This window comes from Lemur catta, chromosome 16, assembly GCF_020740605.2.
Source record: "Lemur catta isolate mLemCat1 chromosome 16, mLemCat1.pri, whole genome shotgun sequence".
Lineage (NCBI taxonomy): Eukaryota > Metazoa > Chordata > Mammalia > Primates > Lemuridae > Lemur > Lemur catta.
In genome coordinates this window covers 3,958,131-3,971,787 of record NC_059143.1, presented here as the reverse complement: position 1 = coordinate 3,971,787, position 13,657 = coordinate 3,958,131, and the positions used below count along the sequence as shown (strand labels likewise).

The 13,657-nt window shown below is 43.2% G+C and overlaps 1 protein-coding gene across 2 annotated transcripts in view; it reads right to left on the bottom strand.

The window, feature by feature from the left end:
• CEP192 (centrosomal protein 192) overlaps positions 1 to 13,657 on the bottom strand; it is a 128,118-nt gene that overhangs the window by 15,882 nt on the left and 98,579 nt on the right. For both annotated transcript variants that reach the window (XM_045527818.1, XM_045527817.1), the window contains 5 exons: positions 8,080 to 8,255; positions 7,433 to 7,556; positions 5,862 to 5,967; positions 4,916 to 5,123; positions 1,127 to 1,206 (listed from right to left, as the gene is read on the bottom strand). In XM_045527818.1, the coding sequence (XP_045383774.1) occupies positions 1,127 to 1,206; positions 4,916 to 5,123; positions 5,862 to 5,967; positions 7,433 to 7,556; positions 8,080 to 8,255 (694 nt within the window). The remainder of the gene's footprint in view (positions 1 to 1,126; positions 1,207 to 4,915; positions 5,124 to 5,861; positions 5,968 to 7,432; positions 7,557 to 8,079; positions 8,256 to 13,657) is intronic.

Genomic DNA, 13,657 nt, shown 5'->3' with positions numbered 1-13,657 from the left:
AGGCCATCGTGCTGTCACCGCCACATGTGATGATCATTGTCATCTCCCTGGCTACAGTGATCTCATAATGCTGTTCACAATGTCAAATAACTGAATTTTCCTTAAAGACCCTGAAGACCCCATTGAACGTGCACTTTAATATCCTTTGCAATACCAGCTCTTTATTTCTTTGCAGCAAGTCCAGCGACTACCTTTTGCACACATTTGTAACCGTTCAAAACTGTTACCATTATACAAAATACATGACGAAGAGGCCACAGTGTTCTGAATGACACAAATGAAAAACCCACCCAACTCGGGCAGTGCCCAGTAGATGGCAAGTTAGCACTCAATGGCAAAGAACACTCAGCCTGTCTCCTGCACCACCTTCCAAGGGCTGGAAACATATAACAGCACTCGGAACATGGGAGAGAAAAACGTGCCATGTGCACAGACAATGCTCTGTAATAAAATTTATAAATATTGGCCGGGCGCGGTGGCTCACGCCTGTAATCCTAGCCCTCTGGGAGGCCGAGGCGGGTGGATCGCTCGAGGTCAGGAGTTCGAGACCAGCCTGAGTGAGACCCCGTCTCTACTAAAAAATAGAAAGAAATTATCTGGCCAACTAAAAATATATATAGCAAAAAATTAGCCAGGCATGGTGGCGCATGCCTGTAGTCCCAGCTACTCGGGGGGAGGCTGAGGCAGTAGGATCGCTTAAGCCCAGGAGTCTGAGGTTGCTGTGAGCTAGGCTGATGCCACGGCACTCACTCTAGCCCGGGCAACAAAGTGAGACTCTGTCTCAAAAAAAAAAAAAAAAAAAAAAAATTTATAAATATTTTCAAAATAAAGTTATTCCAGATAAAAATCAGAGTTAGAAGACAACACTAAATGGAACAAGCATACTAAGAGAACTTTACAGGGCCAAAAAAAAGATAAATAAATAAATGTAATAAACATGTATTTTCATACATATTCTTTAATGTGACTCTCAAAACCACCCTTTGAAAAACTCTGGGCATGTATCATCCCCATCTACAGAGAAAACAAAGCAAACGAATTAGTAGGACCAATAACCAATAATATAACCTATGCTCATACTAAGTTTTTTAAACACCCTGCATGAAATTTAAACATCATGACTGACCTTGACGTAAGGTGGAGCTAGAGACGACAGATGCCACTTGGCGGCAGTGGTGCCATGATTCTCGAGTTCCAGATAGTTCTCTAAAAGGAACACACATGTCACAACTCAACTCAGAGAGGGCAGTGAAAAAGCTGATTACTGCGACAGGCTCATTACCTCATCGTAGGGGAAAAACAATCATTAGTGCCCTAAAGGAGTTCAGCAGGAACTATAGTACCAGATACTCTATTTTGGGTTTTATTCTAAGCAAAAGGCAAACGTACTGAAGGATGCAAGCAAGGGAGCATTAAGAGGGTTTACGGTTTTAATAGTCACAGGCTGCTGTGGAAAGAGATTGCGAGGGGTCGAAGTGGGCGGGGAAGCCCAGGTCAGACGTGACCACAGTAGCTCAGTCAAGAGATGACGTGCAGGTGGCTGCAGCAGGCTTGGACAGCAGCAACAGGGAGGAAAAAAAGTGGGTACATACGGCATCTATCTTGAAGACAGACCCCAAAGGACTTGCTGATGGACTGAATGGGAGGAAGAAGAGAAATCAAAGTAACAACCAACAGGCAGACAGTGGTACCACTTATTGACAAGGGTGAGAATAGAGAGGCAGGTCCTGTCACGTCACGCCTGATGTGCCTGTGAGATGCCCACATGCAGAAGCCACATGGGCACTGGAGTATGCTGCCTGGGCCCAAGCACAGGGGCAGTCGTCGGAGTCACAGGCCACAGTGACCACTCAGGGAGCACAGAGGGAAGGAAGGGCACAGGTAGGGCCAGGGCTGTGCCAGATTTTAGGAGGCAGGAAGAAGAGTCAGCAAAGGAACCTGAGAAGGAGCAAATGAGGCAGGAAAACACTAGGAGTGTTGGTACCATAGAAACTGCAAGAAAGATGGTTGCAAGGCAGGGACTGGTCGACAGTGTTGAGAGGTCAAATAAACCAAGATGTGCAAAAAGGACCTTGGATTTGGTAAAATGGAGCTCTTCGGTGACCTCGATAGGAGCAGGTTCCAGGCATGGTGGTGATGGCAGCTCCAGGCCTGGGAGCAGAACACTTTCACATGAGGTGTGGGTGTCGAGAAAGGGGGCAGCTACAGGAAGGGGACCTGGGGGCCAAGGAAGGTGCTGCTTAAACTAGTGATGGTGGAGCATACTGTGTGCTGATAGAAATGTTTCTACAAAGAGGAAGACAGATATCCCAATTACCCGGATTTGATCAATTCTTATTGTATGCCTGTATTAAAACATCACCCTGGCCAGGCGCGGTGGCTCACGCCTGCAATCCTAGCACTCTGGGAGGCCAAGGCAGGAGGATCTCTTGAGCTCAGGAGTTCGAGACCAGCCTGAACAAGAGCAAGACCTGTCTCTACAAAAAATAGAAAAATTAGCTGAGTGTCATGGTGCATTCCTGTAGTCCCAGCTACTCAGAAGGCTGAGGCGGTACGATTGCTTGAGCCCAGGAGTTTCAGGTTGTAGTGATCTAGGCTGATACCACAGCACTCTCCCCCAGGGCACAGAGGGAGACTCTCTCTCAAAAAACAAAACAAAACAAATCACATGTGCCCTATACAACTATTATGTACCCATAATAATTAAAAGTTTAAAATTTAAAATAAAAAAATAAAACAAAAACAAAAGAGGGAGAACTGATGACCCAGGAGAGAACATGGACCAGAGGAAGTCCTCAAGAGGCAGTAGTGGACGGGCCTAGGCTCCAAGCAGAGGGGTTAGTCTGTGATGTAAAGAGAAACCTTTCATTCAGTCTCACGACTTCTCTATTTTCCATGTGTGGGGCGAAGTCAAGGGTTAGGAAGAGAGGAGAGAGCAGGAGCAGGGAAGGAGGGCAGGAGTGCCCAGAAGAAAGGGACACTCGGCTGCTGGAGAGAGCTGTGGAACACGCTAAGGAGCTCTGGCAAAAACCTCGTGTTGAGGGGCATTGTGTCCATCCGCAGGGCTGCACAGCTTCCTCAGTGAGGCTCTGCTGCGGGGTGGAGACATGGAGTGGCCAGACGGTGAGGTGACCTAGGGCTGGGATTCTGCCAGGCGGGAATTGTAGAGGCAGAGGGATGGGGGGGCAGTCAACAGAGTAGGCGAGGCTGTGATTACGATGACAGACCCCAGAATCAGGGGGTGATGAGAGGAGAGAGACATGAGGGGGCGGGGGAGAGAACAAAGGTAGCAGGGCCAGCAGACAGGGGTTCTCAGCGAGGTCAGAGTACTGGCTGCAATCCCTAGAGTAGCTGACCTGGAGAGATGGGCGTGGTGGCCAGAAGTGTCAGGCTGGAAACTGAGGGAAATGTGGTGTAGCTACTGCGGATGAGCAGGCCCAGGCGAGGAGCGTGGAAGCAGGAAACTGAGGCTAAAGGGCAGATAAATCAATGGGAGAGACTAGGAGCTAGAGGGCCAGGTGACAGATGGTCCCAAATCTTTCCTAATAGGCCCCACCACAACACTGCTCATTCAGCCTGAGCCAGCTGTGACAGACACAGACAGGTATAGAAAAGACATTTCAATTTTGACCTTTTCCCAGGCTAGTGATGTGTGATGCGATGCTCTCCTGTGATGCTGATACTCCTCAGGACTTGGAGTGTCAGCACTGCAGAGCGCCTGCTCGGTAACTTGCAGGTATGTATTAGTGAACACAGGTGATCCTCAACTTATGAGGGGGTTATGTTCCAATAAACCCATCCTAAGTTGAAAATATCATACATCAAAAATGCATTTAATACATCTAACCTACTGAACATCACACCTTAGCCCAGCCTACCTTAACTGCCTTGTGAGTTATACTTAACTCACGCTAGTTTTGAGGTCAGGGCCTTGTAAAGCAGATGTAACTCACCTTGGAAGCAGCAAGAACTATTTTTTAAGGTGCATATAACTCACACACAGAAAACAATAAAAAATAAAAATTTTTTCATTAAATTAGAAAGGGTCATTTTGTTTTTGAAGTTTTCATTTTCGTAATGAAACACTGTGGCCTCAAGGAAAAAAATTTTTTCTAGTATGGCAATGTGTTAAACATGCTAAGAACACTCACATTAGCTGGGCAGCCAGGCAAAATCCTCTACCACAAAGCCTGTTTTATAATAAACCACCGACTATCTTGTGTGATTTATGGAACACAGCACAGGCTGTTCACCCCAGGGCTGACCAGGGGCCACCGCTCGCTGCCGCTGCCCAGCATCACAAGACAGTAAGTATCACACCACAAATCACTGGCCTGGGAAAAGGTCAAAATTCAAATTCAAAGTACAGTTTCAACTGAATGCACACCGCTTTCATACCACCACAAAGTCAAAAATCTTAAATCAAACCATCATTAAGTCGAGGACTATCTATGTATGAATTGCTGAATTTATCCTCAAAGCCCTCTGTGGAAGGTGTTAATTCAAATGGCCACTGTACAAATGGGGAAACTGAGCCAGTCTATTTAACCTCTCTAGAGCCTCAAGGTCACATTAGTAAGTGACAAAGCCAGGCTCCACCCACCCACTTTCCTCTCTCCATCTACTAACTTACTAAGAATTCTGGTCAAAGATCTGTGAGAGCTGGGGAGGGATGGTTCTGACCATCAAATAAAATCTAAGATTGCTGGAATACACAGAGTTATTAAATGCTGAGGTTTACGCTGTAAGAGTAAGTCCCAAATCCAGCCCCTCACTGAAATGATTGCTAATGACGACTTGATTTTTCTTCTGAGGTAGGGGGAAAAATTTGTACTTATCACTAATTTATGGTCAGCTAAGAATAGAGCATTAGACTCAGCAGACATTTGAATTACATAATTTTGCGATATAATACCTGAAGTTTTACCAGGTTCCGTTGTAGGAAAAGTAATAGTCTTGTTTCTTATTTCAACTTTTGTGGAAGGTGGTTTTGCCATTGGTTTTGCCAAATGACTAACTGAAGGCTCAGATATTGGGGGAAGAATTCCAAAAGGTTTAGAGGCCAAACGAGTTAAAAGTTCTTTTTGAGTCAGATCTTCTCGAACTTGAACTTTTACAATTTTCTGAAATGAACCAAATAAAGGAAAAAGACACAAATGTAGCTATCATTTTAAAAGAAACAATTCCTATTTTTAAATTATAATAGAGAAAAGAAATGCCAAACAAATGAAACACTGAGGAATTTAGAAATTAAGGTTTATTCAGATGTCAAACTCAATCTCTGACTCTACCTACCTCCTCTCCCCACCCCCACCACCTTTTTTTGAAAGTAGATTTTACGAATTAGCAATGGCTTCATGGCCCGACTCTGCATCCACCCCTATCCCTCAACAGAATCATTCTGATCACTATGGAAGAATTTGGTATTAAATGCTCTAATGAAATAAACTTAGGCTCAAAAGAACAAATCTAGTCGCCCCTCAGTATCCATGGAGGACCAAGGACACTGAAATCCATGAATGCTCAAGTCCCTCATATAAAATGCTACAGCATTTGCATATAAACTACACACATCCTCCCATAGGCTGTAAATCATCTCTAGATTACTAACACTACCTAATACAATGTAAATGCTACGTAAATAGTTGGTATACTATATTTTTATTTGTATTTATTATTTTTCCCCCAAATACTGGGTTGGTTGGTTGAATCTGAGGATGTGGAACCCATGAATACAGAGGGCCAATTATACCTTCATATGATATTTGAAATGTAAGTGCTAATAAGGATTATGAAACTGAAGCTACAAAATAAGAGAAATTTTGCTCAAAAAAAGAAAAAAACAACACTTTTAAAAGTACCTTCTGTCCGTTGTCACAGTGTACATAAATCAAACCACTCCATGGGAACACTGACTGTTTTGTGGATAAGGAGGAATTAGGACTCACAAGAATTTGTAGTTTAGTCCTTAAAAAAAAATTTTAATAATGAACATCAAAAATATTCTGTACTTTGATAGCAGTAATCACAAGTCATAAATACCATCTGCCAATGACCACCTGCGTCCTAACTGTTCGGAGACAGCAGAGAGCAGAGGGTAGCGCCCACGGCGCCGACACACAGCTCGTCTGCCTCTGCCTCCTGACCCACTGGCTAAGGAAATGCCGCATGGCGTGAACCCACGCCCAAGGGCAAAACTCACGTGAAAACAAGGCACACCACAGAAATGCCATTTTAAAGGCAATTCAAAATAAAAATTTGATCCACTTCATAATAAAGAATATCATAAAACAGTCTCAGCCAAAGAGAATGTATTAACAGTAGTTGGAAAAGAAGCTGGAGGAAAAGGAGGGGGAGACAGAAAAGAAATGAAGAAAATAATGTTTCTTTACAACCCAGTTGCTAGTATTTTCTGTGCTCAGTGTTCTCTTCAAGAGCCATGGGATGCCAAAGAAGAGTTTAAAATGGACAATGTGATCAGATTTGTAACTTAAAAGAAATCACCAGCTACCAAAATGGCAGGCCAAGATTATTTACCACCGCTAACAGTTAAACATGTGGGGCTGCAGAAAAAGTTACTTGTGAGAAACCTATTCTGTCATTTCCCTATCTTTTCAAACATTAGTTGAGAAGGGTATGCTGCACATAATAAACACTTAGTACATTCTAACTGATGGCTCCAGAGTGCTCCTGACCGGGCCTTAGCTCACAGTCTTAGTCAAGTAAACTCCCCTAAAATGCACACTCATTATTTTGTTGTTCTCCAAAGTTGCTAATCCCAAATTTGAAGCAGCTTCCAGATGTGAGAGTTGTGTGGACCTAGAGGAGGTCTCTGAAAGCTGTGGAGCTGTGGCTTTCCCTCCTGGCAACCACTAGGCTATGTACAGAGGGCAGCTGTGTATAAATGGCTGTGGCACCAAGAGACTTCCTTCTGTCTTAAAATATTCTGTGTAGAAAATGGTAAACTAGGTTATGGCTCAGACATATTGAAAGTCAGGAAGCTGTGTCTGAAAAAATGTCCTTTGGACAACACCAGTAGAATATGCGATCCAAACCAAGATAAAGAATGGCAGAGCTGTTGGGGCTTCAGACACGTCACGGTCCCTATCCCTCGACACATGCCCAGTTTTATTCCCTGCTTTGTAATTCTGTACTACACATACAACAGTCTGACGTCTTCCACTCCAGGGACTCTGTTCTGCCTCTACCATCTTGGGTTACACCATAATTGGCCGTGTGCATGACCTCTACTACACTAAATGGTGTGCACCCTGAGCTCACTGTTGTCTCGCAGAGCCAAGCAAATGCTTTGTACAGTCAGCACAGTGCGAAATTTTAGCGAGTAAGTTAATATAACATGTTATGTGACCCACAGAAAGTCACCATGATAGCATCTGAACAACACTCAGAAGAACACAGAAATCATACTTACTCTGGTGCAACAAATCCATGTTGTGGTGTGACCGTAAGACAATGTGCTGGCCAGCACAGCTCAAATTTCAGTAACCTAGCAGAATTATTTATAATCTGGAAACATGCAGTTTTTGCCATGTCGCCTGTTATATCAGACAAATAAAATGTTATTTATATTTAGCAACAGTGAAAAACACAAATGTTAACAAATGATAAAAATGAATCCTAAATAAATTTACTAGCATGCTAACTTATGTTGCTCTCCCAATTGCTGAATTACAGGAATTTCAAATCCCTGGTAAAACGAGTCCATTGGTTCATTATGGGAAACTACAAAGATACTGCATCTCGAGCAAACTTAGGGAAAAATGGGAATCTGGAAATTGTTACTACCTGGCCTTAACTTTGGCACATATGTATGTATCAGATTTGTTCCAACCCTGAACCAACTCTATGAACGTTAAGGGTACCAAGAGGCCAAGTGCTGAATGAGTTCTTCGGGACCCTGGCTGAGGGGCGTGGCCTCACAACAAGGGTGAGCTCCGGTGGGGGAGCAGGCCCTGGGTGAGGCACGAGTCCACAAGACTCCCATGGGAGCCGCAGGAACAGAGGGAGCGCCCCCAGGCCCCAGCACACAGCCTGTGGTGTCGCTGTCAATACACTCACTAGGAGAAGGAGCTACCAAAATCAGGTGTTCAGGCTGGACGGTCCACATCTCTCCAGAGGCTGATTTATCCTGAGGTGGGTGAGCAGCTGATGAGAGAAGTGAACCTTGAGGACCTCTAACTGGTAAAACATCCAAAGAGACATTGCCACTATGTTTTCCAGAAGTTCCTGAGTCACTAGAAAAATTATTTAAAAATGAAAGTCAGAGAGAAAGAGACAGAGAAAAGAAGTTAAAAATGATAAAAGTTCAGACTGTGTCACGTTTATATTAATTCTTCATAAATCTAAAAACATTAAGACAAAACTAGAAGTGCATTACATACCACGTATTTTCAGTGAATAAAAATCCTTCATGTTGTGTATACTTAAAAGAGTATATAAAATATACAGTATACTCAAATAGTATAATAAACTTTAATTAGAGTATTGAGTGATTTTAATTTTTTTCTGCCTTGACTTCAGCATGCCATCTAAAGTCTCTTGAAAGACTTACTAGAAAACAACCCAGTGTTAGGAATTTAAGAAAAATAAAACTCTTACTGTATTCATAACTGCACAATAGTTAGTTTCACAATGCTGACACCAAAAACATTACAACAGGATAGTGTTCTGGGCCAAATGCTACAGTAAGAAGTGTTAATACAGCTTAAGAAAATTTTTATTAAGTGTCAAAACAAAGTATTTTCTAGTAAGCCTTAGATTACAAAAAATTATAATTCATTGAATTTTATAATCACCAAAGCACAGGACATAACCGAAGTTTAATTGTGCGAGGTCTGAATTCTCCTACATATGGTAAGAGCTACTATCTCTGTCTATTTCAAGTCAAAACTCAAGAGAGTGAGATCCCTGTCCTGACCTCTTACCCACTGCCCTCTCACCCCTCCCTTTCAAATCAGGACTCCACTGCCCCAGAGGCACAAGCCAAAAGTCAGAAACAATTGGAAAAAAAATAAAAAGAAGTTGATTCTTGGCTTTTTTGCTTACTAAAAACCAATTTCTCACAATTTAAGTGATTTTCAAGATAATTTTAACATATGTAACTGTTGTATTTAATTATTTCTTTGACTATCATTGAAAAAAGATCACCATTAAAAGTATAGGGGGACCAGCCTGAGAAAGACTGAGACCAGTCTCTACTAAAAATAGAAAAACTAGCAGGGCATCATGATGCACACCTAAAGTTCCAGCTACTTGGGAGGCTGGGGCAGGAGGATCACTTGAGCCCGGGAGTTGGAGGCTGCAGTGAGCTATGATGGTGCCACTGCACTCTAGCTCTGGCGACAGAGCAAGACTCTGTCTCAAAAAAAAAAAAAAAAAGGTAAAGGAGAAGCCAGGCACAGTGGTACACACTCTTGGGAGGCCAAGGCAGGAGGATCACTTGAGCCCAGGAGTTTGAAACCAGCCTGAGCAACATGGCAGGATCCTGTCTCAACAACAACAGAAGGGAAGCAGACTGGCAGGAACTGGAAGCACTGAGGTGGGGGTGGGTGGTAGCACTGGGACTGGCAGGGGATGCTCAGCCAGTATGAGCTGGCAGCACTGGGCTCAGGGAGATGGCCGTGTGTGGAAGATTAGTTAAAAACGGGGACTGAGTAAAAATGTTAATATATTGAGGATAATGGGGCCAGGATTTAAAGTAGTGGAGAAAAGGGTATAAATTCAGAAAGAAATACACTGTTAGATTAGAATTGGAGATATCAGTGTAAACTCATGGTTTTTAACATATTTATAAACAGAAATAGATACAAATGCATGTGGATTTGTATATTAACACATATGTTCCCTAGCTCTGTCCACTGAGGGCCCAGAAGTAATGACACCTCAAATGCAATGAGCATACCTAGTGCCCACACCCTGGTTTCTAATACCATTCTCTACTAAAAGTGACTACGACTTCTATGAGAAATGGCTATTCTTGGGCTGGGCAGGGAAAGTGTAGGATGAGCCCAGAATATCCTGTTGTGCTAATGAGTAAGAAAGTGCTCAAAGGATGATGTGGGACCCATCAAAAAGATCAAAGAGACAGAATGCAGGACCAAATAATGACAGTGAAGAATTAATATTGAATCCATGAGTCCACCCTAATATAAATAAGTACATAAAAGGAGGAAAAGTAAATCTCCTCCTCATAGCACAAAGCCAACCAATAAACACGGAAGGATGGAAATAGAAAATCACCACTTGGTAACCATGATGATAACAATATGATTCAGGCAACAATCATCAATGGATGTTAAAAGTTTGATGAGGAACAAGATAATTCATCATCCTTAAGTAATTTTCTATAAGATACTTATTAACTTTATAGTAGAGAAATCTGGCAGATACCATTTTAAACTGAGTGATAAAAACATTACTAGTAATAAGACAAATCCGCATGGTACACCATCTGAGAAGATGCACTGAGAAAACAAACAGCATCATTTCTGCGGTGTTCTGCCTAAAGTGTAAACTTGAATCTGCAAGCTGAAATTGAGGAATATTTTACAAAGTAACTTGACTGGACTCTATAAAAACATCAACATCACTGCTAAGAAAAGGGTTAGAAGCTGGCCTGCAACCTATTTTCTCCTTTTTACTAGGGAATGCTCAAAAAACATAAAGATGACTTGGTCAAATCTCCCTGTAATCTTGCTAATGACAGATCTCCCAGCAAACACACTAATGTCCTTATCTGTGGAATGCTTTTAACAGGATGTACCTGATGCGTCTAGAATTATTTGTAGTAAAGAAACCTGAAATGAACCTATGGGGTATAGTTCTTTGAAAAAATATCATATAAGTTATGTAACTATCAAAGTAAAAAATAGAACTTTCATGCTCAAAATAGTTCCCCCTTTTGTGTAAGCCATGTACGACATGTATAACCTAGAGGCCATGTGTTAAATCTGAACCAGAGCACAAGAATTAATGTTGTAAGAAGGATCTAGGAGGTGCTGTTGGCAGTCCTGGACTTCTTTAGGCTGCATTTAAAATTATCAGTAAAGCTTAATTCTGGATAACATGTTTGATCCTGTGGATCTGATGTGATAATCCAACCCTCTGTTATCTCAGCCATGAAAGATACAGAAGGGCTGAGGAACTTTCTGTTCTGAAAGGGAGTAAACAGACAGGCTAGCTAAATGCAACCTTAGTTTAGATTCTAGACCACAGAGGAAGGGGCAAAGAGGAAATTTTTTGTTTTGTGGTTTGATTTAACCATAAAGGATGTTATATTCAGATAGCAAAGCGAAACAAACAAAAAAAAAAAACAAGAAAAAGGAAAGAGAAAATAAAAATTAAAAAAAAGAGAGAGAGACTCAATCAGGGATCTGACTGGAGTCGGTGCAGAATCACCGCGGGAGGCGTGGAGCTCTGTGGACAGCTGGGGAACTACTGTGGGCTCCAGTGCTCGCCAGGCTCCCGGCCCTGGTGCCTGCCAGACTCTGAACATTCTCCCCCAGCGCCGGCGATCTGCGGGCGTGCGGTCTCCATCTTGGGGTCCACAGCCTAGCCGCTGCGGAACTATAGGGTGCCTGGCGGCCCTTTCCCCTAGTCCGTGAACCCACGCCAACAGCTCTGGCTTTGTATGAACTCTGTGGATAGGAGACATCAGCGGGAAACAGCTTAGACTCTAGGGGATCTCCGCTGGGACGCAGCGCTTAAAGGGAAAGGGGCGGAACAGCGCTAAGGCGAAAAAGCCACGTAGGGTCGCAGAATTATAGATTTTTTTTTTTCTTCTTCTTCTTCTTCTTTTCCTCTTTGTTTTCGGCGGCTCTCTAGCCGGGGAGCTACTGTGTACTCCTGAGCTCGCCAGGGCCCCAGCTCTGGTGCCTGCCGGACCCTGAACATTCACCTCCAGTGCCGGTGATCTGCAGGCGGGCAGCCGCCATTGTGGGGTCCAAGGCCTAGCTGCTGCGGAGCCACACGGTGCCGGGCGGCTCCCCGGGCGGCTCCCTACCCTGGTCCGTGGACCCTCTCTAGGACCCCCACCCGTGTGTGAACACTGAGGGCTTCCCCAGACGCAACAGTGTGGAGCCTGGACCTTGGGGACATTGGGACAGGGCAGACCTTTGCCCGTGGGAGCTGCAGCAGCTGGGGCACTGAGCGAGCGAGGGCACTGCCTCCTCCCCCTAGCCAGTGTCTTTCCTGTGGAAAGAGGCAGAAACCACCCCTCTAGAGGAAAAACCAAAAAACAGGAAGAAAAAAAAAAAAAAAAAAAAGAGAGAGAGAGAGAGACTTTCTGCTTGCATATAGTGTGAATCCTGCCTGCTCACTGAAAGTCCACAACACAGTGACTTAACTTGCCAAACCGGTCTTAGGTCAAACCAATCCTCTGGGGCTGGAACCATCAGAAGCAGCCCCCCAACTGAGATAGAAAAAACTCTAAACATACACAACAGTCTCCCCCTCTGGACAAAGGAAGCAACATACCTAGATTGTTTCACAGCCTAAGAACAGAGTACAAGGTGTGCTGCTAGCCAGACTAAAGCTGTGAGAAAAGATCTAACGATAGATCCAGATGGGAAGGGCTCAGTGGAAAAATACGGAGAGCACAAAGAATCAAATGGAAATCTCGCCCCCAAAGAGAAATACCAGCTCTCTACCAATTGACACAAACCAGATTCAAAATACCAACATGTTACAGGAAGAATTTCAGTTATGGATTATAAATAAGCTGAATAATATACAAGAAAAAATGGATAACCAACACAAAGAAACCACCCAAAAAATCCAGGATTTGGAAGAAAAATTCACTAAGGAAATTGAAATATTGAAGAAAAACCAAACTGAACTCCTAGAAATGAAGAATTTATTCAGGGAGCCACAAAACACAGTGCAAAGTCTCAAGAGCAGGGTAGATCAAACAGAAGAAAGAATCTCAGAGATTGAAGACAACTCTTTCCAATTAGATAAGTCAGTCACAGAGATAGAGCCAAGAAATAAGAAAAAAGATCAGAGTCTACAAGAAATGTGGGGTTATGTGAAGAAGCCTAACGTGAGAGTTATCGGCATCCCTGAGGGTGAAGAAGATAATAAGCAAGGGCTGGATAAGCTGTTTGAAGACATAATAGAGGAAAATTTCCCAGGCCTTGCTAAAACTCTAGATATACAAGTTCAAGAAGCTCAAAGAACCCCTGGGAGATTCATAGCAAATAGGAAAACACCACACCACGTGGTCATCAGACTGACCAAAATATCCACTAAAGAGACCCTTCTTCAAGCTGTAAGGAGAAAGAAACAAGTAACATACAAAGGAAAGCCCATTAGAATTACGCCAGACTTCTCAACTGAAACCTTACCAGCAAGAAGAGGTTGGGGCCCCATTCTCACTCTTCTGAAACAGAATAATGCCCAGCCTAGAATCTTGTACCCAGCTAAGCTAAGTTTTCTATACAAAGGAGAAATTAAGACATTCTCAGATAAACAAGGACTGAGGGACTTCACCAAGACAAGACCAGCCCTCCAAGAAGTACTCAAAAGAGAGTTACACATGGATCAGCACAAGAGAGACCCATGAATGTAAAACCACTCAAGAGCTAAAGATCAAATTCCAGCCACCACAATGGCTCAAGAGAGAAAACATAGCAATGAA